The sequence below is a fragment of the Ascaphus truei genome, unplaced genomic scaffold (genome assembly GCF_040206685.1).
Source record: "Ascaphus truei isolate aAscTru1 unplaced genomic scaffold, aAscTru1.hap1 HAP1_SCAFFOLD_2484, whole genome shotgun sequence".
Classification (NCBI taxonomy): Eukaryota; Metazoa; Chordata; class Amphibia; order Anura; family Ascaphidae; genus Ascaphus; species Ascaphus truei.
In genome coordinates, this window is record NW_027455414.1 from 1 (window position 1) to 23,497 (window position 23,497).

Below are 23,497 nucleotides of genomic sequence, written 5' to 3' on the forward strand. Positions count from 1 at the left end.
GTGCCGGGTCTGCAGAGCATCGCACCCACCGTGCCGGGTCTGCAGAGCATCGCACCCCCCGTGCCGGGGTCTGCAGAGCATCGCACCCCCCGTGCCGGGTCTGCAGAGTACCGCACCCCCCGTGCCGGGTCTGCAGAGCATCGCACCCACCATGCCGGGTCTGCAGAGCATCGCACCAGCCGTGCAGGGTCTGCAGAGCATCACACTGGACCATGCCGGGACTGCAGAGCATCACACCGACCGTGCTGGTTCTGCAGAGCGTCACACCGACCGTGCTGGTTCTGCAGAGCGTCACACCGACCGTGCTGGGACTGCAGAGCATGGCACTGACCATGCAGGGACTGCAGAGCTCGGCACTGACCATGCAGGGACTGCAGAGCATCACACCGACCATGCCGGGACTGCAGAGTGTCACACCGACCATGCCGGGACTGCAGAGCGTCACACCGAGCATACAGGGACTGCAGAGCATCGCATAGACAATGCAGGGTCTGCAGAGCGTCGCAGAGCGGTATGTATGTGTGTCTTTATTTATATAGCGCCATTAAAGTACATAGCACGTCACAGCAGTAATACACGGGACAGTCATATAAATAACAAATAACACATGATGGGAAGAAGCGCTTCAGACATAAAAGTAACATTAAGGAAAAGGAGTCCGTGCCCCGAGGAGCTTACAGTCTAATTGGTAGGTAGGGGAACGTACAGAGACAGTAGGAGGGAGTTCTGGTAAGTGTGTCTGCAGGGGGCCAGGCTTTATGTATCGTGTGTTCAGAATATCCACAGTGCTATTCATATGCTTCATTAAGCAAGTGCGTCTTAGGCTGCGACCAGGGTGGCGCTGAGCGGATGGGCGCGCTCACAGCTGGCCGCGATGAAACACACTGTGGCAATGTGTGTGGCCAGCGTGAGCGAGCGCCCGAGCATGCGCGGCGCTTACCTGCCGCTCGCCTGCTCGTCACGTGAGTGGTTCGCCCAATAAGGGCGAACCAGCTCCGTAATTCTTGGCCGCGCCCCCAACACTGCCCCCCCCCCCGCGCCTAGCCGGCCACGAAATCACCCAGCGTAGCAGGCGCAGCGCACGAGAGCCAGCGCGCACGCTCCCTGCCTGCAGCCTAAAGATGGGTCTTAAAGGTGGATAGAGAGGGTGCTAGTCGGGTACTGAGGGGAAGGGCATTCCAGAGGTGAGGGGCAGTCAGTGAGAAAGGTTTAAGACGGGAGAGGGGTTTAGATACAAAGGGGGTAGAAAGAAGACATCCTTGAGCAGAACGCAAGAGTCTGGATGGTGCATAGCGAGAAATTAGGGCTGAGATGTAAGGAGGAGCAGAGGGGTGTATAGTGAGAGATTAGGGTGAGATGTAAGGAGGGGCAGAGGGGGGTATAGTGAGAGATTAGGGTGAGATGTAAGGAGGGGCAGAGGGGGGTATAGTGAGAGATTAGGGTGAGATGTAAGGAGGGGCAGAAGAGTGTAAAGCTTTAAAAGTGAGTAGAAGAATGGAGTGTGAGATGCGGGATTTGATCGGAAGCCAGGAGAGGGATTTCAGCAGGGGAGACGCGGAGACAGATCTAGGAAAGAGCAGAGTGATTCTGGCAGCAGCGTTTAGGATAGATTGTAGGGGAGACAGGTGAGAGGCAGGAAGGCCGGACAGCAGGAGGTTGCAGTAATCAAGACGGGAGAGAATGAGGGCCTGAGTCAGAGTTTTAGCAGTCGAGCAGCAGAGGAAAGGGCGTATCTTTGTTATATTGCGGAGGAAAAAGCGACAAGTTTTAGAAATGTTTTGAATGTGAGAGGAGAATGTGAGAGAGGAGTCGAGTGTGACCCCATGGCAGCGTGCTTGGGCTACTGGGTGAATGATCGTAGTTCGACAGTAATGTGGAAGCGTCTGACCTCTCACATACCAGATATCTGCAGAGCGTCGCACAGCGGTCTGACCTCTCACATACCAGAGATCTGCAGAGGTCGCACAGCGGTCTGACCTCTCACATACCAGAGATCTGCAGAGCGTCGCACAGCGGTCTGACCTCTCACATACCAGAGATCTGCAGAGCGTCGCACAGCGGTCTGACCTCTCACATACCAGATAACTGCAGAGCGTCGCACAGCGGTCTGACCTCTCACATACCAGAGATCTGCAGAGCGTCGCACAGCGGTCTGACCTCTCACATACCAGATAACTGCAGAGCGTCGCACAGCGGTCTGACCACTCACATACCAGTCATCTGCAGAGCATCGCACAGCGGTCTGACCTCTCACATACCAGAGATCTGCAGAGCGTCGCACAGCGGTCTGACCTCTCACATACCAGAGCGTCGCACAGCGGTCTGACCTCTCACATACCAGAGATCTGCAGAGCGTCGCACAGCGGTCTGACCTCTCACATGCCAGAGATCTGCAGAGCATCGCACAGCGGTCTGACCTCTCACATACCAGAGATCTGCAGAGCATCGCACAGCCACAGCCTATGGATACCTGCACTCCACATAAATGTGCTGTAACACGCACACACGTGTATAACATGGAACACGCGCCAGGCTCGTCCCTCACTTACCCGCAGGCCCAGCTCACTGTTACTGTAACACGCACACACGTGTATAACACGGAACACGTGCCAGGCTCGTCCCTCACTTACCCGCAGGCCCAGCTCACTGTTATTGTAACACGCACACACGTATATAACACGGAACACGCGCCAGGCTCGTCCCTCACTTACCCGCAGGCCCAGCTCACTGTTACTGTAACACGCACACACGTGTATAACACGAAACACGCGCCAGGCTCGTCCCTCACTTACCCGCAGGCCCAGCTCACTGTTACTGTAACACGCACACACGTGTATAACACGGAACACGTGCCAGGCTCGTCCCTCACTTACCCGCAGGCCCAGCTCACTGTTACTGTAACACGCACACACGTGTATAACACGGAACACGCGCCAGGCTCGTCCCTCACTTACCCGCAGGCCTAGCTCACTGTTACTGTAACACGCACACACGTGTATAACACGGAACACGTGCCAGGCTCGTCCCTCACTTACCCGCAGGCCCAGCTCACTGTTACTGTAACACGCACACACGTGTATAACACGAAACAGTGCCAGGCTCGTCCCTCACTTACCCGCAGGCCCAGCTCACTGTTACTGTAACACGCACACACGTGTATAACACGGAACACGTGCCAGGCTCGTCCCTCACTTACCCGCAGGCCCAGCTCACTGTTACTGTAACACGCACACACGTGTATAACACGGAACACGTGCCAGGCTCGTCCCTCACTTACCCGCAGGCCCAGCTCACTGTTACTGTAACACGCACACACGTGTATAACACGGAACACGTGCCAGGCTCGTCCCTCACTTACCCGCAGGCCCAGCTCACTGTTACTGTAACACGCACACACGTGTATAACACGGAACACGCGCCAGGCTCGTCCCTCACTTACCCGCAGGCCCAGCTCACTGTTACTGTAACACGCACACACGTGTATAACACGGAACACGCGCCAGGCTCGTCCCTCACTTACCCGCAGGCCCAGCTCACTGTTACTGTAACACGCACACACGTGTATAACACGGAACACGCGCCAGGCTCGTCCCTCACTTACCCGCAGGCCCAGCTCACTGTTACTGTAACACGCACACACGTGTATAACACGGAACACGTGCCAGGCTCGTCCCTCACTTACCCGCAGGCCCAGCTCACTGTTACTGTAACACGCACACACGTGTATAACACGGAACACGCGCCAGACTCGTCCCTCACTTACCCGCAGGCCCAGCTCACTGTTACTGTAACACGCACACACGTGTATAACACGGAACACGCGCCAGGCTCGTCCCTCACTTACCCGCAGGCCCAGCTCACTGTTACTGTAACACGCACACACGTGTATAACACGGAACACGCGCCAGGCTCGTCCCTCACTTACCCGCAGGCCCAGCTCACTGTTACTGTAACACGCACACACGTGTATAACACGGAACACGTGCCAGGCTCGTCCCTCACTTACCCGCAGGCCCAGCTCACTGTTACTGTAACACGCACACACGTGTATAACACGGAACACGTGCCAGGCTCGTCCCTCACTTACCCGCAGGCCCAGCTCACTGTTACTGTAACACGCACACACGTGTATAACACGGAACACGCGCCAGGCTCGTCCCTCACTTACCCGCAGGCCCAGCTCACTGTTACTGTAACACGCACACACGTGTATAACACGGAACACGCGCCAGGCTCGTCCCTCACTTACCCGCAGGCCCAGCTCACTGTTACTGTAACACGCACACACGTGTATAACACGGAACACGCGCCAGGCTCGTCCCTCACTTACCCGCAGGCCCAGCTCACTGTTACTGTAACACGCACACACGTGTATAACACGGAACACGTGCCAGGCTCGTCCCTCACTTACCCGCAGGCCCATCTCACTGTTACTGTAACACGCACACACGTGTATAACACGGAACACGCGCCAGGCTCGTCCCTCACTTACCCGCAGGCCCAGCTCACTGTTACTGTAACACGCACACACGTGTATAACACGGAACACGCGCCAGGCTCGTCCCTCACTTACCCGCAGGCCCAGCTCACTGTTACTGTAACACGCACACACATGTATAACACAGAACACGTGCCAGGCTCGTCCCTCACCCGCAGGCCCAGCTCACTGTTACTGTAACACGCACACACGTGTATAACACGGAACACGTGCCAGGCTCGTCCCTCACTTACCCGCAGGCCCAGCTCACTGTTACTGTAACACGCACACACGTGTATAACACGGAACACGTGCCAGGCTCGTCCCTCACTTACCCGCAGGCCCAGCTCACTGTTACTGTAACACGCACACACGTGTATAACACGGAACACGTGCCAGGCTCGTCCCTCACTTACCCGCAGGCCCAGCTCACTGTTACTGTAACACGCACACACGTGTATAACACGGAACACGTGCCAGGCTCGTTCCTCACTTACCCGCAGGCCCAGCTCACTGTTACTGTAACACGCACACACGTGTATAACACGGAACACGAGCCAGGCTCGTCCCTCACTTACCCGCAGGCCCAGCTCACTGTTACTGTAACACGCACACACGTGTATAACACGGAACACGCGCCAGGCTCGTCCCTCACTTACCCGCAGGCCCAGCTCACTGTTACTGTAACACGCACACACGTGTATAACACGGAACACGCGCCAGGCTCGTCCCTCACTTACCTGCAGGCCCAGCTCACTGTTACTGTAACACGCACACACGTGTATAACACGGAACACGCGCCAGGCTCGTCCCTCACTTACCCGCAGGCCCAGCTCACTGTTACTGTAACACGCACACACGTGTATAACACGGAACACGTGCCAGGCTCGTCCCTCACTTACCCGCAGGCCCAGCTCACTGTTACTGTAACACGCACACACGTGTATAACACGGAACACGTGCCAGGCTCGTCCCTCACTTACCCGCAGGCCCAGCTCACTGTTACTGTAACACGCACACACGTGTATAACACGGAACACGTGCCAGGCTCGTCCCTCACTTACCCGCAGGCCCAGCTCACTGTTACTGTAACACGCACACACGTGTATAACACGGAACACGTGCCAGGCTCGTCCCTCACTTACCCGCAGGCCCAGCTCACTGTTACTGTAACACGCACACACGTGTATAACACGGAACACGTGCCAGGCTCGTCCCTCACTTACCCGCAGGCCCAGCTCACTGTTACTGTAACACGCACACACGTGTATAACACGGAACACGTGCCAGGCTCGTTCCTCACTTACCCGCAGGCCCAGCTCACTGTTACTGTAACACGCACACACGTGTATAACACGGAACACGAGCCAGGCTCGTCCCTCACTTACCCGCAGGCCCAGCTCACTGTTACTGTAACACGCACACACGTGTATAACACGGAACACGCGCCAGGCTCGTCCCTCACTTACCCGCAGGCCCAGCTCACTGTTACTGTAACACGCACACACGTGTATAACACGGAACACGCGCCAGGCTCGTCCCTCACTTACCTGCAGGCCCAGCTCACTGTTACTGTAACACGCACACACGTGTATAACACGGAACACGCGCCAGGCTCGTCCCTCACTTACCCGCAGGCCCAGCTCACTGTTACTGTAATCCACAGGCTGGCACAGATAGCTGTACCCAGCGAGAACGGAGGTCATGAGGAACTGGAGAGGGGGGAGAGGAGAGAGAGAGAAGAGGAATGGGGGAAAGGGGGGGAGAGGGAGAGAGAGAGAAGAGGGGGAGAGGTGAGAGGGCGGGGAGGGGGAGAGGGGAGAGGGCGGGGAGGGGGAAGGAGGGCGATAGATATGAGAGGGAAGGAGTGAGGGGGAGAGAGAGAGAGAGAGGGGAGAAAGAATGGGGGAGAGAATGATAGATGGGGGGAGTGAAGCAGATAGGAAAGGGAGGGAATAACAGAGGGAGAGATATGTGAACGAGGAAGAGGAGAAAGAAGGAGAACGTCAGTGTATACACATATATACACATCTATACACATCTATACACATCTATACCCATCTATACCCATCTATACACATCTATACACATCTATACACTTCTATACACTTCTATACACTTCTATACACTTCTATACACTTCTATACACTTCTATACACATCTATACACATCTATACACATGTATACACATGTATACACATGTATACACATCTATACCCATCTATACACATCTATACACATCTATACACATCTATACACATCTATACCCATCTATACACATCTATACACATCTATACACATCTATACACATCTATACCCATCTATACACATCTATACCCATCTATACCCATCTATACCCATCTATACCCATCTATACCCATCTATACCCATCTATACACATCTATACACATCTATACCCATCTATACCCATCTATACCCATCTATACCCATCTATACCCATCTATACACATCTATACACTTCTATACACATCTATACACAAATACACAGGTTGGCACTGCACAATGGGGGGCGGGGGGGGGTAAATCGTTTCACCATGTCCCCCCAGAGCCATGGGGCACAAGGACAGTGTCCAAGGTCACACAGGCTCAGGGGCAGAGCATGGCTTCAAGTCATAGAGACAAGGAGACAGTGTCCAAGGTCATTAGAGGCAGAGCGTGGTATTATCAATCAAGGAACTGTCACCAAGGTCACACAGGGGCAGAGCATGGCAGGGGGGCAGTGCCCCAGATCACACAGGGGCAGAGCAAGGCAGGGGGGCAGTGCCCCAGGTCACACAGGGGCAGAGCATGGCAGGGGGCAGTGCCCCAGGTCACACAGGGGCAGAAGGTGGCAGGGGGGCAGTGCCCCAGATCACACAGGGGCAGAGCATGGCAGGGGGGGCAGTGCCCCAGGTCACACAGGGGCAGAGCGCGGCGTTATGTGATAGGAGGCAGGGGGGCAGTGTCCCAGGTCACACAGGGGCAGAGCGCAGCGTTATGTGATAGGAGGCAGGGGGGCAGTGTCCCAGGTCACACAGGGGCAGAGCGCGGCGTTATGTGATAGGAGGCAGGGGGGGCAGTGTCCCAGGTCACACAGGGGCAGAGCGTGGTGTTATGTGAAGGGAGGCAGGGGGGGCAGTGTCCCAGGTCACACAGGGGCAGAGCGTGGCATTATGTGGTAGAAGGCAGGAGGTCAGTGTCCCAGGTCACACAGGGGCAGAGCGCAGCGTTATGTGATAGGAGGCAGGGGGGCAGTGTCCCCGGTCACACAGGGGCAGAGCGCGGCGTTATGTGATAGGAGGCAGGGGGGGCAGTGTCCCAGGTCACACAGGGGCAGAGCGCGGCGTTATGTGATAGGAGGCAGGGGGGGCAGTGTCCCAGGTCACACAGGGGCAGAGCGTGGTGTTATGTGATAGGAGGCAGGGGGGGCAGTGTCCCAGGTCACACAGGGGCAGAGCGCGGCGTTATGTGATAGGATGCAGGGGGGCAGTGTCCCAGGTCACACAGGGGCAGAGCGTGGCGTTATGTGATAGGAGGCAGGGGGCAGTGTCCCAGGTCACACAGGGGCAGAGCATTGTGTTATGTGATAGGAGGCAGGGGGGCAGTGTCCCAGGTCACACAGGGGCAGAGCGTGGCGTTATGTGATAGGAGGCAGGGGAGCAGTGTCCCAGGTCATACAGGGGCAGAGCGCGGCGTTATGTGATAGGAGGCAGGGGGGCAGTGTCCCAGGTCACACAGGGGCAGAGCGCGGCGTTATGTGATGGGAGGCAGGGGGCAGTGTCCCAGGTCACACAGGGGCAGAGCGCGGCGTTATGTGATAGGAGGCAGGGGGGCAGTGCCCCAGGTCACACAGGGGCAGAGCGTGGCGTTATGTGGTAGGAGGCAGGGGGGCAGTGTCCCAGGTCACACAGGGGCAGAGCGCGGCGTTATGTGGTAGGAGGCAGGGGGGCAGTGTCCCAGGTCACACAGGGGCAGAGCGCGGCGTTATGTGGTAGGAGGCAGGGGGGCAGTGTCCCAGGTCACACAGGGGCAGAGCGTGGCGTTATGTGATAGGAGGCAGGGGGGCAGTGTCCCAGGTCTCACAGGGGCAGAGCGTGGCGTTATGTGATAGGAGGCAGGGGGCAGTGTCCCAGGTCACACAGGGGCAGAGCGCGGCGTTATGTGATGGGACGCAGGGGGGCAGTGTCCCAGGTCACACAGGGGCAGAGCGCGGCGTTATGTGATGGGAGGCAGGGGGCAGTGCCCCAGGTCACACAGGGGCAGAGCGCGGCGTTATGTGATAGGAGGCAGGGGGCAGTGTCCCAGGTCACACAGGGGCAGAGCGCGGCGTTATTTGATGGGAGGCAGGGGGGCAGTGTCCCAGGTCACACAGGGGCAGAGCGTGGAGTTATGTGATAGGAGGCAGGGGGGCAGTGTCCCAGGTCACACAGGGGTAGAGCGTGGAGTTATGTGATAGGAGGCAGGGGGGCAGTGTCCCAGGTCACACAGAGGCAGAGCGCGGCGTTATGTGATGGGAGGCAGGGGGGCAGTGTCCCAGGTCACACAGGGGCAGAGCGTGGCGTTATGTGATAGGAGGCAGGGGGGCAGTGTCCCAGGTTACACAGGGGCAGAGCATTGTGTTATGTGATAGGAGACGGGGGGGCAGTGTCCCAGGTCACACAGGGGCAGAGCATGGCGTTATGTGATAGGAGGCAGGGGGGCAGTGTCCCAGGTCACACAGGGGCAGAGCGCGGCGTTATGTGATAGGAGGCAGGGGGGCAGTGTCCCAGGTCACACAGGGGCAGAGCGTGGCGTTATGTAATAGGAGGCAGGGGCGCAGTGTCCCAGGTCACACAGAGGCAGAGCGTGGCGTTATGTGATAGGAGGCAGGGGGGCAGTGTCCCAGTTCACACAGGGGCAGAGCGTGGCGTTATGTGATAGGAGGCAGGGGGGCAGTGTCCCAGGTCACACAGGGGCAGAGCGCGGCGTTATGTGATAGGAGGCAGGGGGGCAGTGTCCCAGGTCACACAGGGGCAGAGCATTGTGTTATGTGATAGGAGGCAGGGGGGCAGTGTCCCAGGTCACACAGGGGCAGAGCGTGGCGTTATGTGATAGGAGGCAGGGGGGCAGTGTCCCAGGTCACACAGGGGCAGAGCGTGGCGTTATGTGATAGGATGCAGGGGGGCAGTGTCCCAGGTCACACAGGGGCAGAGCGCAGCGTTATGTGATAGGAGGCAGAGGGGCAGTGTCCCAGGTCACACAGGGGCAGAGCGTGGCGTTATGTGATAGGAGGCAGGGGGGCAGTGTCCCAGGTCACACAGGGGCAGAGCGCAGCGTTATGTGATAGGAGGCAGAGGGGCAATGTCCCAGGTCACACAGGGGCAGAGCGTGGCGTTATGTGATGGGAGGCAGGGGGGCAGTGTCCCAGGTCACACAGGGGCAGAGCGTGGCGTTATGTGATGGGAGGCAGGGGGGCAGTGTTCTAGTTCACACAGGGGCAGAGCGCGGCGTTATGTGATGGGAGGCAGGGGGGCAGTGTCCCAGGTCACACAGGGGCAGAGCGTGGCGTTATGTGATGGGAGGCAGGGGGGCAGTGTCCCAGGTCACACAGGGGCAGAGCGCGGCGTTATGTGATAGGAGGCAGGGGGGCAGTGTCCCAGGTCACACAGGGGCAGAGCGCTGCGTTATGTGATGGGAGGCAGGGGGGCAGTGTCCCAGGTCACACAGGGGCAGAGCGTGGTGTTATGTGATAGGAGGCAGGGGGGCAGTGTCCCAGTTCACACAGGGGCAGAGCGCGGCGTTATGTGATAGGAGGCAGGGGGGCAGTGTCCCAGGTCACACAGGGGCAGAGCGCGGCGTTATGTGATAGGAGGCAGGGGGGCAGTGCCCCAGGTCACACAGGGGCAGAGCGCGGCGTTATGTGATGGGAGGCAGGGGGGCAGTGTCCCAGGTCATACAGGGGCAGAGCGCGGCGTTATGTGATAGGAGGCAGGGGGGCAGTGTCCCAGGTCACACAGGGGCAGAGCGTGGCTTTATGTGATGGGAGGCAGGGGGGCAGTGTCCCAGATCACACAGGGGCAGAGCGCAGCGTTATGTGATAGGAGGCAGGGGGGCAGTGCCCTAGGTCACACAGGGGCAGAGCGTGGCGTTATGTGATGGGAGGCAGGGGGGCAGTGTCCCAGGTCACCCAGGGGCAGAGCGCGGCGTTATGTGATGGGAGGCAGGGGGGCAGTGTCCCAGGTCACACAGGGGCAGAGCGTGGCGTTATGTGATAGGAGGCAGGGGGGCAGTGTCCCAGGTCACACGGGGCAGAGCGCGGCGTTATGTGATAGGAGGCAGGGGGCAGTGTCCGAGGTCACACAGGGGCAGAGCGCGGTGTTATGTGATAGGAGGCAGGGGGGCAGTGTCCCAGGTCACACAGGGGCAGAGCGCAGCGTTATGTGATGGGAGGCAGGGGGGCAGTGTCCACACAGGGGCAGAGCGTGGCGTTATGTGATAGGAGGCAGGGGGCAGTGTCCCAGGTCACACAGGGGCAGAGCGCGGCGTTATGTGGTAGGAGGCAGGGGGGCAGTGTCCCAGGTCACACAGAGGCAGAGCGTGGCGTTATGTGATGGGAGGCAGGGGGGCAGTGTCCCAGATCACACAGGGGCAGAGCGTTGTGTTATGTGATAGGAGGCAGGGGGGCAGTGTCCCAGGTCACACAGGGGCAGAGCGCGGCGTTATGTGATAGGAGGCAGGGGGCAGTGTCCCAGGTCACACAGGGGCAGAGCGCGGCGTTATGTGATAGGAGGCAGGGGGCAGTGTCCCAGGTCACACAGGGGCAGAGCATTGTGTTATGTGATGGGAGGCAGGGGGGCAGTGTCCCAGGTCACACAGGGGCAGAGCGCGGCGTTATGTGATAGGAGGCAGGGGGCAGTGTCCCAGGTCACACAGGGGCAGAGCATTGTGTTATGTGATGGGAGGCAGGGGGGCAGTGTCCCAGGTCACACAGGGGCAGAGCGCGGCGTTATGTGATAGGAGGCAGGGGGGCAGTGTCCCAGATCACACAGGGGCAGAGCGCGGCGTTATGTGATAGGAGGCAGGGGGCAGTGTCCCAGTTCACACAGAGGCAGAGCGCGGAGTTATGTGATAGGAGGCAGGGGGGCAGTGTCCCAGATCACACAGGGGCAGAGCGCGGCGTTATGTGATAGGAGGCAGGGGGGCAGTGTCCCAGGTCACACAGGGGCAGAGCGCGGCGTTATGCGATAGGAGGCAGGGGGGCAGTGTCCCAGGTCACACAGGGGCAGAGCGCGGCGTTATGCGATAGGAGGCAGGGGGGCAGTGTCCCAGGTCACACAGGGGCAGAGCATTGTGTTATGTGATAGGAGGCAGGGGGGCAGTGTCCCAGGTCACACAGGGGCAGAGCGCGGCGTTATGTGATAGGAGGCAGGGGGGCAGTGCCCCAGGTCACACAGGGGCAGAGCGCGGCGTTATGTGATGGGGGGCAGGGGGGCAGTGTCCCAGGTCACACAGGGGCAGAGCGCGGCATTATGTGATAGGAGGCAGGGTGGCAGTGTCCCAGGTCACACAGGGGCAGAGCGCGGCGTTATGTGATGGGAGGCAGGGGGGCAGTGTCCCAGGTCACACAGGGGCAGAGCACAGCGTTATGTGATAGGAGGCAGGGGGGCAGTGTCCCAGGTCACACAGGGGCAGAGCATTGTGTTATGTGATAGGAGGCAGGGGGGCAGTGCCCCAGGTCACACAGGGGCAGAGCATTGTGTTATGTGATAGGAGGCAGGGGGGCAGTGTCCCAGGTCACACAGGGGCAGAGCATTGTGTTATGTGATAGGAGGCAGGGGGGCAGTGTCCCAGGTCACACAGGGGCAGAGCGCGGCGTTATGTGATGGGAGGCAGGGGGACAGTGTCCCAGGTCACACAGGGGCAGAGCGCGGCGTTATGTGATGGGAGGCAGGGGGCAGTGTCCCAGGTCACACAGGGGCAGAGCGCGGCGTTATGTGATAGGAGGCAGGGGGGCAGTGTCCCAGGTCACACAGGGGCAGAGCGCGGCGTTATGTGATAGGAGGCAGGGGGGCAGTGTCCCAGGTCACACAGGGGCAGAGCGCGGCGTTATGTGATAGGAGGCAGGGGGGCAGTGTCCCAGGTCACACAGGGGCAGAGCGCGGCGTTATGTGATGGGAGGCAGGGGGACAGTGTCCCAGGTCACACAGGGGCAGAGCGCGGCGTTATGTGATGGGAGGCAGGGGGCAGTGTCCCAGGTCACACAGGGGCAGAGCGCGGCGTTATGTGATAGGAGGCAGGGGGGCAGTGTCCCAGGTCACACAGGGGCAGAGCGCGGCGTTATGTGATAGGAGGCAGGGGGGCAGTGTCCCAGGTCACACAGGGGCAGAGCGCGGCGTTATGTGATAGGAGGCAGGGGGGCAGTGTCCCAGGTCACACAGGGGCAGAGCGCGGCGTTATGTGATAGGAGGCAGGGGGGAAGTGTCCCAGGTCACACAGGGGCAGAGCGCGGCGTTATGTGATAGGAGGCAGGGGAGCAGTGTCCCAGGTCATACAGGGGCAGAGCGCGGCGTTATGTGATAGGATGCAGGGGGCAGAGTCCCAGGTCACACAGGGGCAGAGCGCGGCGTTATGTGATGGGAGGCAGGGGGGCAGTGTCCCAGGTCACACAGGGGCAGAGCGCGGCGTTATGTGATAGGATGCAGGGGGGCAGTGTCCCAGGTCACACAGGGGCAGAGCGTGGCGTTATGTGGTAGAAGGCAGGAGGTCAGTGTCCCAGGTCACACAGGGGCAGAGCGCGGTGTTATGTGATAGGATGCAGGGGGGCAGTGTCCCAGGTCACACAGGGGCAGAGCGTGGCGTTATGTGGTAGAAGGCAGGAGGTCAGTGTCCCAGGTCACACAGGGGCAGAGCGCGGCGTTATGTGATGGGAGACAGGGGGGGCAGTGCCCCAGGTCACACAGGGGCAGAGCATGGCGTTATGTGATAGGAGGCAGGGGGGCAGTGTCCCAGGTCACACAGGGGCAGAGCGTGGCGTTATGTGGTAGAAGGCAGGAGGTCAGTGTCCCAGGTCACACAGGGGCAGAGCGCGGCGTTATGTGATGGGAGACAGGGGGGCAGTGTCCCAGGTCACACAGGGGCAGAGCGTGGCGTTATGTGATGGGAGACAGGGGGGCAGTGTCCCAGGTCACACAGGGGCAGAGCGCGGCGTTATGTGATAGGAGGCAGGGGGGCAGTGCCCCAGGTCACACAGGGGCAGAGCGTGGCGTTATGTGATAGGAGGCAGGGGGGCAGTGCCCCAGGTCACACAGGGGCAGAGCGTGGCGTTATGTGATGGGAGACAGGGGGGCAGTGTCCCAGGTCACACAGGGGCAGAGCGTGGCGTTATGTGATGGGAGACAGGGGGGCAGTGTCCCAGGTCACACAGGGGCAGAGCGTGGCGTTATGTGATGGGAGACAGGGGGGCAGTGTCCCAGGTCACACAGGGGCAGAGCGCGGCGTTATGTGATAGGAGGCAGGGGGGCAGTGCCCCAGGTCACACAGGGGCAGAGCGTGGCGTTATGTGATAGGAGGCAGGGGGGCAGTGCCCCAGGTCACACAGGGGCAGAGCGTGGCGTTATGTGATGGGAGACAGGGGGGCAGTGTCCCAGGTCACACAGGGGCAGAGCGTGGCGTTATGTGATGGGAGACAGGGGGGCAGTGTCCCAGGTCACACAGGGGCAGAGCGTGGCGTTATGTGATAGGAGGCAGGGGGGCAGTGCCCCAGGTCACACAGGGGCAGAGCGTGGCCTTACCTCGTAGAACATGTAGGCAGAGAGTGCCACGAGCGCCAGGTTATAGAGGAAGAGGACGGAGCGCAGGGTGAAGGGCTCGCGCCCATCCATCAGCCGGGGCCCGAGGGCCACCACCAGGAGATACAGCGCGAAGATCAGGGCCACGGGGACAGGGGAGTACACCAGGAGCCACGGGTCTGTGCGGCTGTCTGCGGAGAGAGAGGGGACCACGGGAGGAACAGACATCATGGAACATGCGTCACGTGTCACCCAGCGGTGGGAGCACGTGGCTCACTGGGACATGGGTCGCGTGTGTCACCCAGCGATGGGAGTGGGTGTCTGACTGGGACATGGGTCGCGTGTGTCACCCAGCGGTGGGAGGGTCTGTCTTACAGGGACATGGGTCACACGTCACCCTGCGATGGGAGTGGGTGTCTGACTGGGACATGGGTCGCGTGTGTCACCCAGCGGTGGGAGGGTCTGTCTTACAGGGACATGGGTCACGCGTCACCCAGCGATGGGAGTGGGTGTCTCACTGGGACATGGGTCGCATTTGTCACCCAGCGGTGGGAGCGCGTGGCTCACTGGGACATGGGTCACGTGTCACCAAGCGGTGGGAGGGCCCTTCTTACAGAGACATGGGTCACGTGTGTCACCCAGTGGTGGGAGGGTCTGTCTCACTGGGACATGGGTCGCGTGTGTCACCCAGTGGTGGGAGGGTTTGTCAATGGGACATGGGTTGCATGTCACCCAGCGGTGGGAGCGTGTGTCACTGGGACATGGGACATGTGTCACTCAGCGGTGGGAGGGTGTCACTTTACCTCCATTCTCCAGCGCCCACACATAGAAATCCTGCGCCGTCTCCCACACGGACGCCATGCTTCTGATCGGAGGACGCAACTTCGTGTACGCGGGACCTGGTGCCAACACGTGACTGTAATGTGCAGAGCAACACGTGTCTAATGTGCAGAGCAACACGTGTCTGTAATGTGCAGAGCAACACATGACCATCATGCAGAGCAACACGTGACTGTAATGTGCAGAGCAACACGTGTCTAATGTGCAGAGCAACACGTGTCTGTAATGTGCAGAGGAACACATGACCATCATGCAGAGCAACACGTGTCTAATGTGCAGAGAAACACGTGTCTGTAATGTGCAGAGAGACGGTAATGGGGTAGCAAGCCCATCTGGTTACCCCTGAGAAGCGTGGGGTCCCCGGCAGCCACATAGCACCGTGAGCCGGGAGCCGGTATTGTAACATGTAAACGTTAGTGACCCCCGCTTCCCACTGTGCATGTTCCCTTGTCCCCGACTCACGGAACTTTCCGTGGCTCAGATTTATGGGGATATCTGGGTAGAAGTGTTTTGTTTGCAGGAGCTCAGGGACCACAGTTACCGGCAGTCCCCTAATCCTCCCCGGCGGGCAGGCGTGGTTTGCCGGTTCGCTGGGTGAATTACACCGGGGCTGCCGGGTGTCCCCCAGTCTGCTGGACTTCGAGCCCAGATATCCGGAGAACAAAGGGCACCCAGTGGGGGCACCTTCTGAGTCTGCCAGACCTGGCGGAGCCGCCCAGCGGGGGCAATGGGTTAGCCGGGGGAGAGAAAGTTCGTGGTCGCATCTCCCATTGGCTAATTCGTACTTCCCGGCAACCCGGCGTGGCACGCCTCCGCCTCTGACGTCAGCCAAGAGATGAGCCACCGTTCCTATTGGCTAGTGGGAGGGAATCCCCACGCTCTGATTGGTCGCTCCTCCTACCTCCATGCTGAAGATAGCTCAGCGGAGGGTATGTAAGGAGATGCCCCAGGGCATGTAAGGAGATGCCCCAGGGTATGTAAGGAGATGCCCCAGGGTATGTAAGGAGATGCCCCAGGGTATGTAAGGAGATGCCTCAGGGCATGTAAGGAGATGCCCCAGGGTATGTAAGGAGATGCCCCAGGGTATGTAAGGAGATGCCCCAGGGTATGTAAGGAGATGCCCCAGGGTATGTAAGGAGATGCCCCAGGGTATGTAAGGAGATGCCCCAGGGTATGTAAGGAGATGCCCCAGGGCATGTAAGGAGATGCCCCAGGGCATGTAAGGAGACGCCCCAGGGCATGTAAGGAGATGCCCCAGGGCATGTAAGGAGATGCCCCAGGGTATGTAAGGAGATGCCCCAGAATATGTAAAGAGATGCCCCAGGGTATGTAAGGAGATGCCCCAGGGCATGTCAGGAGATGCCCCAGGGTATGTAAGGAGATGCCCCAGGGCATGTCAGGAGATGCCCCAGGGCATGTCAGGAGATGCCCCAGGGCATGTCAGGAGATGCCCCAGGGCATGTCAGGAGATGCCCCAGGGCATGTAAGGAGATGCCCCAGGGCATGTAAGGAGATGCCCCAGGGCATGTCAGGAGATGCCCCAGGGCATGTAAGGAGATGCCCCAGTCAGAGAAGCAGACCATCCAGTGGCTTGCGTTGATGAAGCGCGGGGGGCGGGCGTTTCAAAGTACCTCCGTCACGAATAGCCGAGCACCCGGCTTCGCGCTGAAGCGAGGAACGCGCCGGCAGAGACCAAGTCAGACGCGAGGTCCAAGTTCTCATTTTAGAACGTGCGGTCGCGGCCAGGAACTGAAGCCGGAGAGGAGCAGGAAGCCCGGGGGTATCTCCCGGCCAAGGGAAGCCCCCCGAGCAGGCGCACGCCCCCCCGTAGAGCCCAGATTTCACCCCCAGGCCCCAGTAAGTGGCTTTTATCGGTGTTCTGTGTGTTCTTTGTGTGTTCTGTGTGTGTTCTGTGTGTGTTCTGTGTGTGTTCTGTGTGTGTTCTGTGTGTGTTCTGTGTGTGTTCTGAGTGTGTTCTGAGTGTGTTCTGTGTGTGTTCTGTGTGTGTTCTGTGTGTGTTCTGTGTGTGTTCTGAGTGTGTTCTGAGTGTGTTCTGTGTGTGTTCTGTGTGTGTTCTGTGTGTGTTCTGTGTGTGTTCTATGTGTGTTCTGCGTGTGTTCTGCGTGTGTTCTGCGTGTGTTCTGCGTGTGTTCTGTGTGTTCTGTGTGTGTTCTGTGTGTGTTCTGTGTGTGTTCTGCGTGTGTTCTGCGTGTGTTCTGTGTGTTCTTTGTGTGTTCTTTGTGTGTTCTGTGTGTGTTCTGTGTGTGTTCTGTGTGTGTTCTGAGTGTGTTCTGTGTGTGTTCTGCGTGTGTTCTGCGTGTGTTCTGCGTGTGTTCTGTGTGTGTTCTGTGTGTATTCTGTGTGTGTTCTGTGTGTGTTCTGTGTGTGTTCTGCGTGTGTTCTGCGTGTGTTCTGCGTGTGTTCTGTGTGTTCTTTGTGTGTTCTTTGTGTGTTCTTTGTGTGTTCTTTGTGTGTTCTGTGTGTGTTCTGTGTGTGTTCTGTGTGTGTTCTGTGTGTGTTCTTTGTGTGTTCGCGGGTTTACCCGAATAAACGGCATTTTTTGCTACCACCGTGTTTTGCCGAAGGAATGATCCCGGTATAAATATAAATAAGTGTCACACGTCCTGGTCTCCCGTGTCCCAGAGCAACACGCATCTAACGTGCAGAGCCACACGTGTCCGTACACGCAGTCACGCGTGTCTGATGTGCAGAGCACCACGCGTCTGTAACATGCAGAGCACCACACGAGATGCCCCAGGGTATGTAAGGAGATGCCCCAGGGTATGTAAGGAGATGCCCCAGGGCATGTCAGGAGATGCCCCAGGGTATGTAAGGAGATGCCCCAGGGTATGTAAGGAGATGCCCCAGGGCATGTCAGGAGATGCCCCAGGGTATGTAAGGAGATGCCCCAGGGTATGTAAGGAGATGCCCCAGGGTATGTAAGGAGATGCCCCAGGGCATGTCAGGAGATGCCCCAGGGCATGTCAGGAGACGCCCCAGGGCATGTAAGGAGACGCCCCAGGGCATGTAAGGAGATGCCCCAGGGCATGTAAGGAGATGCCCCAGGGTATGTAAGGAGATGCCCCAGGGCATGTAAGGAGATGCCCCAGGGTATGTAAGGAGATGCCCCAGTCAGAGAAGCAGACCATCCAGTGGCTTGCGTTGATGAAGCGCGGGGGGCGGGCGTTTCAAAGTACCTCCGTCACGAATAGCCGAGCACCCGGCTTCGCGCTGAAGCGAGGAACGCGCCGGCAGAGACCAAGTCAGACGCGAGGTCCAAGTTCTCATTTTAGAACGTGCGGTCGCGGCCAGGAACTGAAGCCGGAGAGGAGCAGGAAGCCCGGGGGTATATCCCGGCCAAGGGAAGCCCCCCGAGCAGGCGCACGGCCCCCCGTAGAGCCCAGATTTCACCCCCAGGCCCCAGTAAGTGGCTTTTATCGGTGTTCTGTGTGTTCTTTGTGTGTTCTGTGTGTGTTCTGTGTGTGTTCTGTGTGTGTTCTGTGTGTGTTCTGTGTGTGTTCTGAGTGTGTTCTGAGTGTGTTCTGAGTGTGTTCTGAGTGTGTTCTGAGTGTGTTCTGTGTGTGTTCTGTGTGTGTTCTGTGTGTGTTCTGAGTGTGTTCTGAGTGTGTTCTGAGTGTGTTCTTTGTGTGTTCTGTGTGTGTTCTGTGTGTGTTCTGTGTGTGTTCTGTGTGTGTTCTGAGTGTGTTCTGAGTGTGTTCTGAGTGTGTTCTGAGTGTGTTCTGAGTGTGTTCTTTGTGTGTTCTGTGTGTGTTCTGTGTGTGTTCTGTGTGTGTTCTGTGTGTGTTCTGTGTGTGTTCTGTGTGTGTTCTGAGTGTGTTCTGAGTGTGTTCTGAGTGTGTTCTGAGTGTGTTCTGTGTGTGTTCTGTGTGTGTTCTGTGTGTGTTCTGTGTGTGTTCTGTGTGTGTTCTGTGTGTGTTCTGAGTGTGTTCTGTGTGTGTTCTGTGTGTGTTCTGTGTGTGTTCTGTGTGTGTTCTGTGTGTGTTCTGTGTGTGTTCTGTGTGTGTTCTGAGTGTGTTCTGAGTGTGTTCTGAGTGTGTTCTGTGTGTGTTCTGTGTGTGTTCTGTGTGTGTTCTGCGTGTGTTCTGAGTGTGTTCTGAGTGTGTTCTGTGTGTGTTCTGTGTGTGTTCTGAGTGTGTTCTGTGTGTGTTCTGCGTGTGTTCTGCGTGTGTTCTGCGTGTGTTCTGTGTGTTCTTTGTGTGTTCTTTGTGTGTTCTGTGTGTGTTCTGTGTGTGTTCTGTGTGTGTTCTGTGTGTGTTCTGTGTGTGTTCTGCGTGTGTTCTGCGTGTGTTCTGCGTGTGTTCTGCGTGTGTTCTGCGTGTGTTCTGTGTGTACTTTGTGTGTTCTGTGTGTGTTCTGCGTGTGTTCTGCGTGTGTTCTGCGTGTGTTCTTTGTGTGTTCTTTGTGTGTTCTTTGTGTGTTCTGTGTGTGTTCTGTGTGTGTTCTGTGTGTGTTCTGTGTGTGTTCTGTGTGTGTTCTGTGTGTGTTCTGTGTGTGTTCTGTGTGTGTTCTGTGTGTGTTCTGCGTGTGTTGTGTGTATGTTGTGTGTGTTCTGTGTGTGTTCTGTGTGTGTTCTTTGTGTGTTCGCGGGTTTACCCGAATAAACGGCATTTTTTGCTACCACCGTGTTTTGCCGAAATATAAATAAGTGTCACACGTCCTGGTCTCCCGTGTCCCAGAGCAACACGCATCTAACGTGCAGAGCCACACGTGTTCGTACACGCAGTCACGCGTGTCTGATGTGCAGAGCACCACGCGTCTGTAACATGCAGAGCACCACACGTCTGTAACATGCAGAGCACCACGCGTCTGTAACATGCAGAGCAACACGCGTCTAACGTGCAGAGCCACACGTGTCCGCACACGCAGTCACGCGTGTCTGTAACGTGCAGAGCACCACGCGTCTGTAACATGCAGAGTACCACGCGTCTGTAACATGCAGAGCACCACGCGTCTAACGTGCAGAGCCACACGTGTCCGCACACACAGTCACGCGTGTCTGTAACGTGCAGAGCACCACGCATCTGTAACATGCAGAGCACCACGCGTCTAACATGCAGAGCACCACGCGTCTGTAACATGCAGAGCACCACGCGTCTAACATGCAGAGCACCACGCGTCTAACATGCAGAGCACCACGCGTCAGTAACATGCAGAGCACCACGCGTCTAACGCGTAATGCCACGCATGTCTGTGGCAATGTGCAGAGCACCACGTGTAACGTGCAGAGCCAAGCGTGTCTGTAACATGCAGAGCACCACACCTCTGTATCCTGCAGAGCAATACGTGTGTCCACAACACGCAGAGCCACGCATGTCTAAAACTGAGCCACGTGTGTGTGTAAAACTGAGCCACGCGTGTCCTTAACATGTAGAGCCACCCGTGTCCGTAACATGCAGAGCCACCCATGTCCATAACATGCAGAGCCACCCGTGTCCGTAACATGCAGAGCCACCCGTGTCCGTAACATGCAGAGCACCACACCTCTGTATCCTGCAGAGCAATACGTGTGTCCGTACCACGCAGAGCCACGGATGTCTAAAACTGAGCCATGCGTGTCCGTAAAACTGAGCCATGTGTGTGTAAAACGGAGCCACCCGTGTCCGTAACATGCAGAGCCACCCGTGTCCGTAACATGCAGAGCCACCCGTGTCCGTAACATGCAGAGCCACCCGTGTCCTAAACATGCAGAGCCACCCGTGTCCTAAACATGCAGAGCCACCCGTGTCTGTAACATGCAGAGCCACCCGTGTCCTAAACATGCAGAGCCACCCGTGTCTGTAACATGCAGAGCCACCCGTGTCCGTAACATGCAGAGCCACCCGTGTCCGTAACATGCAGAGCCACCCGTGTCCGTAACATGCAGAGCCGTCCGTAACATGCAGAGCCACCCGTGTCTAATGTGCAGAGCACCACGCATCTTTAACGTGCAGAGAAACACGTGTCTAACGTGCAGAGCCACATGTGCCGGTAACACGCAGAGCCACGCGTGCCGGTAACACGCAGAGCCACGCGTGCCGGTAACACGCAGAGCCACGCGTGCCGGTAACACGCAGAGCCACGCGTGCCGGTAACACGCAGAGCCACGCGTGCCGGTAACACGCAGAGCCACGCGTGCCGGTAACACGCAGAGCCACGCGTGCCGGTAACACGCAGAGCCACGCGTGCCGGTAACACGCAGAGCCACACGTGCCCGGAACGCGCAGAACAATCTGCTTTTGTTCCATCGTGTGATAACCAGCCACCCGCTGTGCATCACTGCAGACAAAGCATGGCCCACAGGAGTTAGGTTACCCCCAACTACCCCTCCAAATGACACCCCGAACTCCCCTGCCAAGAGGGGCAACATGATACTACCCCCCGGCAGCTAACAGGTTAATGCCCCCGCCCCCCCTCTCACCGCTGGTCCGATGGGTCAGTCTGTCCTGTAACTGGCGGTGAATGGAGATCTCATTACACAACTGGAATGTTACACGGAGGGGCGGGGGGATCTGGGCCCAACCCTGCCGGCACCTCCCGCCCCGCAGCCAGGAGGCGCCCTATAGGGAGGAGGGCGGGGGGATCTGTGCCCAACCCTGCCGGCACCTCCCGCCCCGCAGCAAGAGGTCACCCTATAGGCACCCTGCGAAACAAGGGGACCTTTGACCCCGTTGCTATAGACGCTGCCATGTTGGAGCCGGGAGGGGGGGGTGGGGGGAGAATTAGTCACAGAGACAGAAAGACATGTAACCCGCTTATATTAAATTAAATCAGCTTTATTGGCGTGACGAAGGAACATTTCAGTATTGCCAAAGCGTGAATAATAGGGGGTGGGGGACAATAATTACACGAGTACTAGGGGGTGGGGGACAATAATTACACGAGTACTAGGGGGTGGGGGACAATAATTACACGAGTATTAGGGGGTGGGGTATAATGATTGTACGGTATATGGGTAACAGTTTCACACAGGGATGTGGGATTATATAGCACAAGTGTACAGTCTGCAGGGAGCAATCTGTTGTAAGAACAACTCTCCTTATAACAACATCTCCTCACAGCCGATGTGCCCGTCCCTATGGGAGAAGCCGGTGTTATAAGAACACCCCCCTTATAAGAACATCTCCTCACAGCCCTCCCGTGCCCCACCCTATGGGAGAAGCCGGTGTTATAAGAACACCCCCCTTATAAGAACATCTCCTCACAGCCCTCCCGTGCCCCACCCTATGGGAGAAGCCTGTTATAAGAACACCCCCCTTATAAGAACATCTCCTCACAGCCCTCCCGTGCCCCACCCTATGGGAGAAGCCTGTTATAAGAACACCCCCCTTATAAGAACATCTCCTCACAGCCCTGACGTGCCCCTCCCTATGGGAGAAGCCGGTGTTATAAGAACACCCCCCTTATAAGAGCATCTCCTCACAGCCCTGACGTGCCCCTCCCTATAGGAGAAGCCGGTGTTATAAGAACACCCCCCTTATAAGAGCATCTCCTCACAGCCCTGACGTGCCCCTCCCTATGGGAGAAGCCTGTTATAAGAACACCCCCCTTATAAGAACATCTCCTCACAGCCCTCCCGTGCCCCTCCCTATGGGAGAAGCCGGTGTTATAAGAACACCCCCCTTATAAGAACATCTCCTCACAGCCCTCCCGTGCCCCACCCTATGGGAGAAGCCTGTTATAAGAACACCCCCCTTATAAGAACATCTCCTCACAGCCCTGACGTGCCCCTCCCTATGGGAGAAGCCTGTTATAAGAACACCCCCCTTATAAGAACATCTCCTCACAGCCCTGACGTGCCCTTCCCTATAGGAGAAGCCCGTGTTATAAGGGTGTCACGGTAACCCAGAATTCTTAACACCATTTATATTTAAGGCATCGGTCAATAGGCAAAACAAGGCTGAAATAAAATGCGATTTATTTGGATAAGACCTCGGAAACACAGAAACACAGAGAATATTCACACTTACTGGGGATCTACCTCCCCTAGGTGCAGGGCGCCCCCTTGCATGGGCTTACCCCGAACAGAACCTTGTTCCGGACCGAAATCCAACAGAAAATACTGACCGGGACCTAGTCCTGAATCCCCTGGAGCTGATTCCGGCACAAAATCCTGACCGGGACCGCTAGTTGATTTTGAGAACTTGGCAGCATAAAAGTCGGGCTTTAGTCTCCGCGGGGCGGGCTTTAGTCTCCGCAGGGCGGGCTTTAGTCTCCGCAGGGCGGGCTTTAGTCTCCGCAGGGCGGGCTTTAGTCTCCGCGGGGCGGGCTTTAGTCTCTGCGGGGCGGGCTTTAGTCTCCGCGGGGCGGGCTTTAGTCTCTGCGGGGCGGGCTTTAGTCTCCGCGGGGCGGGCTTTGGTCTCCGCGGGGCGGGCTTTAGTCTCCGCGGGGCGGGCTTTAGTCTCTGCGAGCTTTA

At 57.8% G+C, this 23,497-nt stretch overlaps 1 protein-coding gene across 1 annotated transcript; it reads right to left on the reverse strand.

Annotated features, from left to right (window-relative positions):
* Positions 1 to 5,780: 5,780 nt before the first annotated feature.
* LOC142481287 (very long chain fatty acid elongase 4-like) lies at positions 5,781 to 21,778 on the reverse strand. Its single transcript, XM_075582767.1, has 5 exons — positions 21,503 to 21,778; positions 15,048 to 15,160; positions 14,248 to 14,435; positions 6,063 to 6,189; positions 5,781 to 5,806 (listed from the first exon to the last, which is right to left on the reverse strand). The coding sequence occupies exons 2-5, from the start codon at positions 15,103 to 15,105 to the stop codon at positions 5,781 to 5,783; spliced, it is 399 nt and encodes a 132-aa protein (XP_075438882.1). The 5' UTR covers positions 15,106 to 15,160; positions 21,503 to 21,778.
* Positions 21,779 to 23,497: the final 1,719 nt, after the last annotated feature.